General features: G+C 58.0%; 1 protein-coding gene across 1 annotated transcript in view; it reads right to left on the reverse strand.

The window, feature by feature from the left end:
• The window catches only part of VOLCADRAFT_43118 (uncharacterized protein), a gene marked incomplete at both ends in the record, with an annotated part of 3,644 nt that overhangs the window by 2,662 nt on the left and 777 nt on the right, over positions 1–205 (reverse strand). Inside the window, one exon of the mRNA XM_002955536.1 lies at positions 7–103. Coding sequence (XP_002955582.1) covers positions 7–103 — 97 coding nt within the window. The remainder of the gene's footprint in view (positions 1–6; positions 104–205) is intronic.

Genomic DNA, 205 nt, shown 5'->3' on the forward strand with positions numbered 1-205 from the left:
CGCCACCTTCATCGCCTCCGCCATCGCTGCCGTACAGCGGGCAACCAGGTGCGGCCGCATCATGAGGGCCGCTCCGAAACACCCCGCACTCGCCACTCGGTCACTGATACAACCAAATCAACCAACCAAACCAACCAACCAACGGCACCCGGAGACGTGAAGGAAGGAAAGAAGGAAGGAAGGAAGGGAGTTTGTTTAAAGTACG

This window comes from Volvox carteri (genome assembly GCF_000143455.1).
Source record: "Volvox carteri f. nagariensis unplaced genomic scaffold VOLCAscaffold_52, whole genome shotgun sequence".
In the NCBI taxonomy this organism is placed as follows: Eukaryota; Viridiplantae; Chlorophyta; class Chlorophyceae; order Chlamydomonadales; family Volvocaceae; genus Volvox; species Volvox carteri.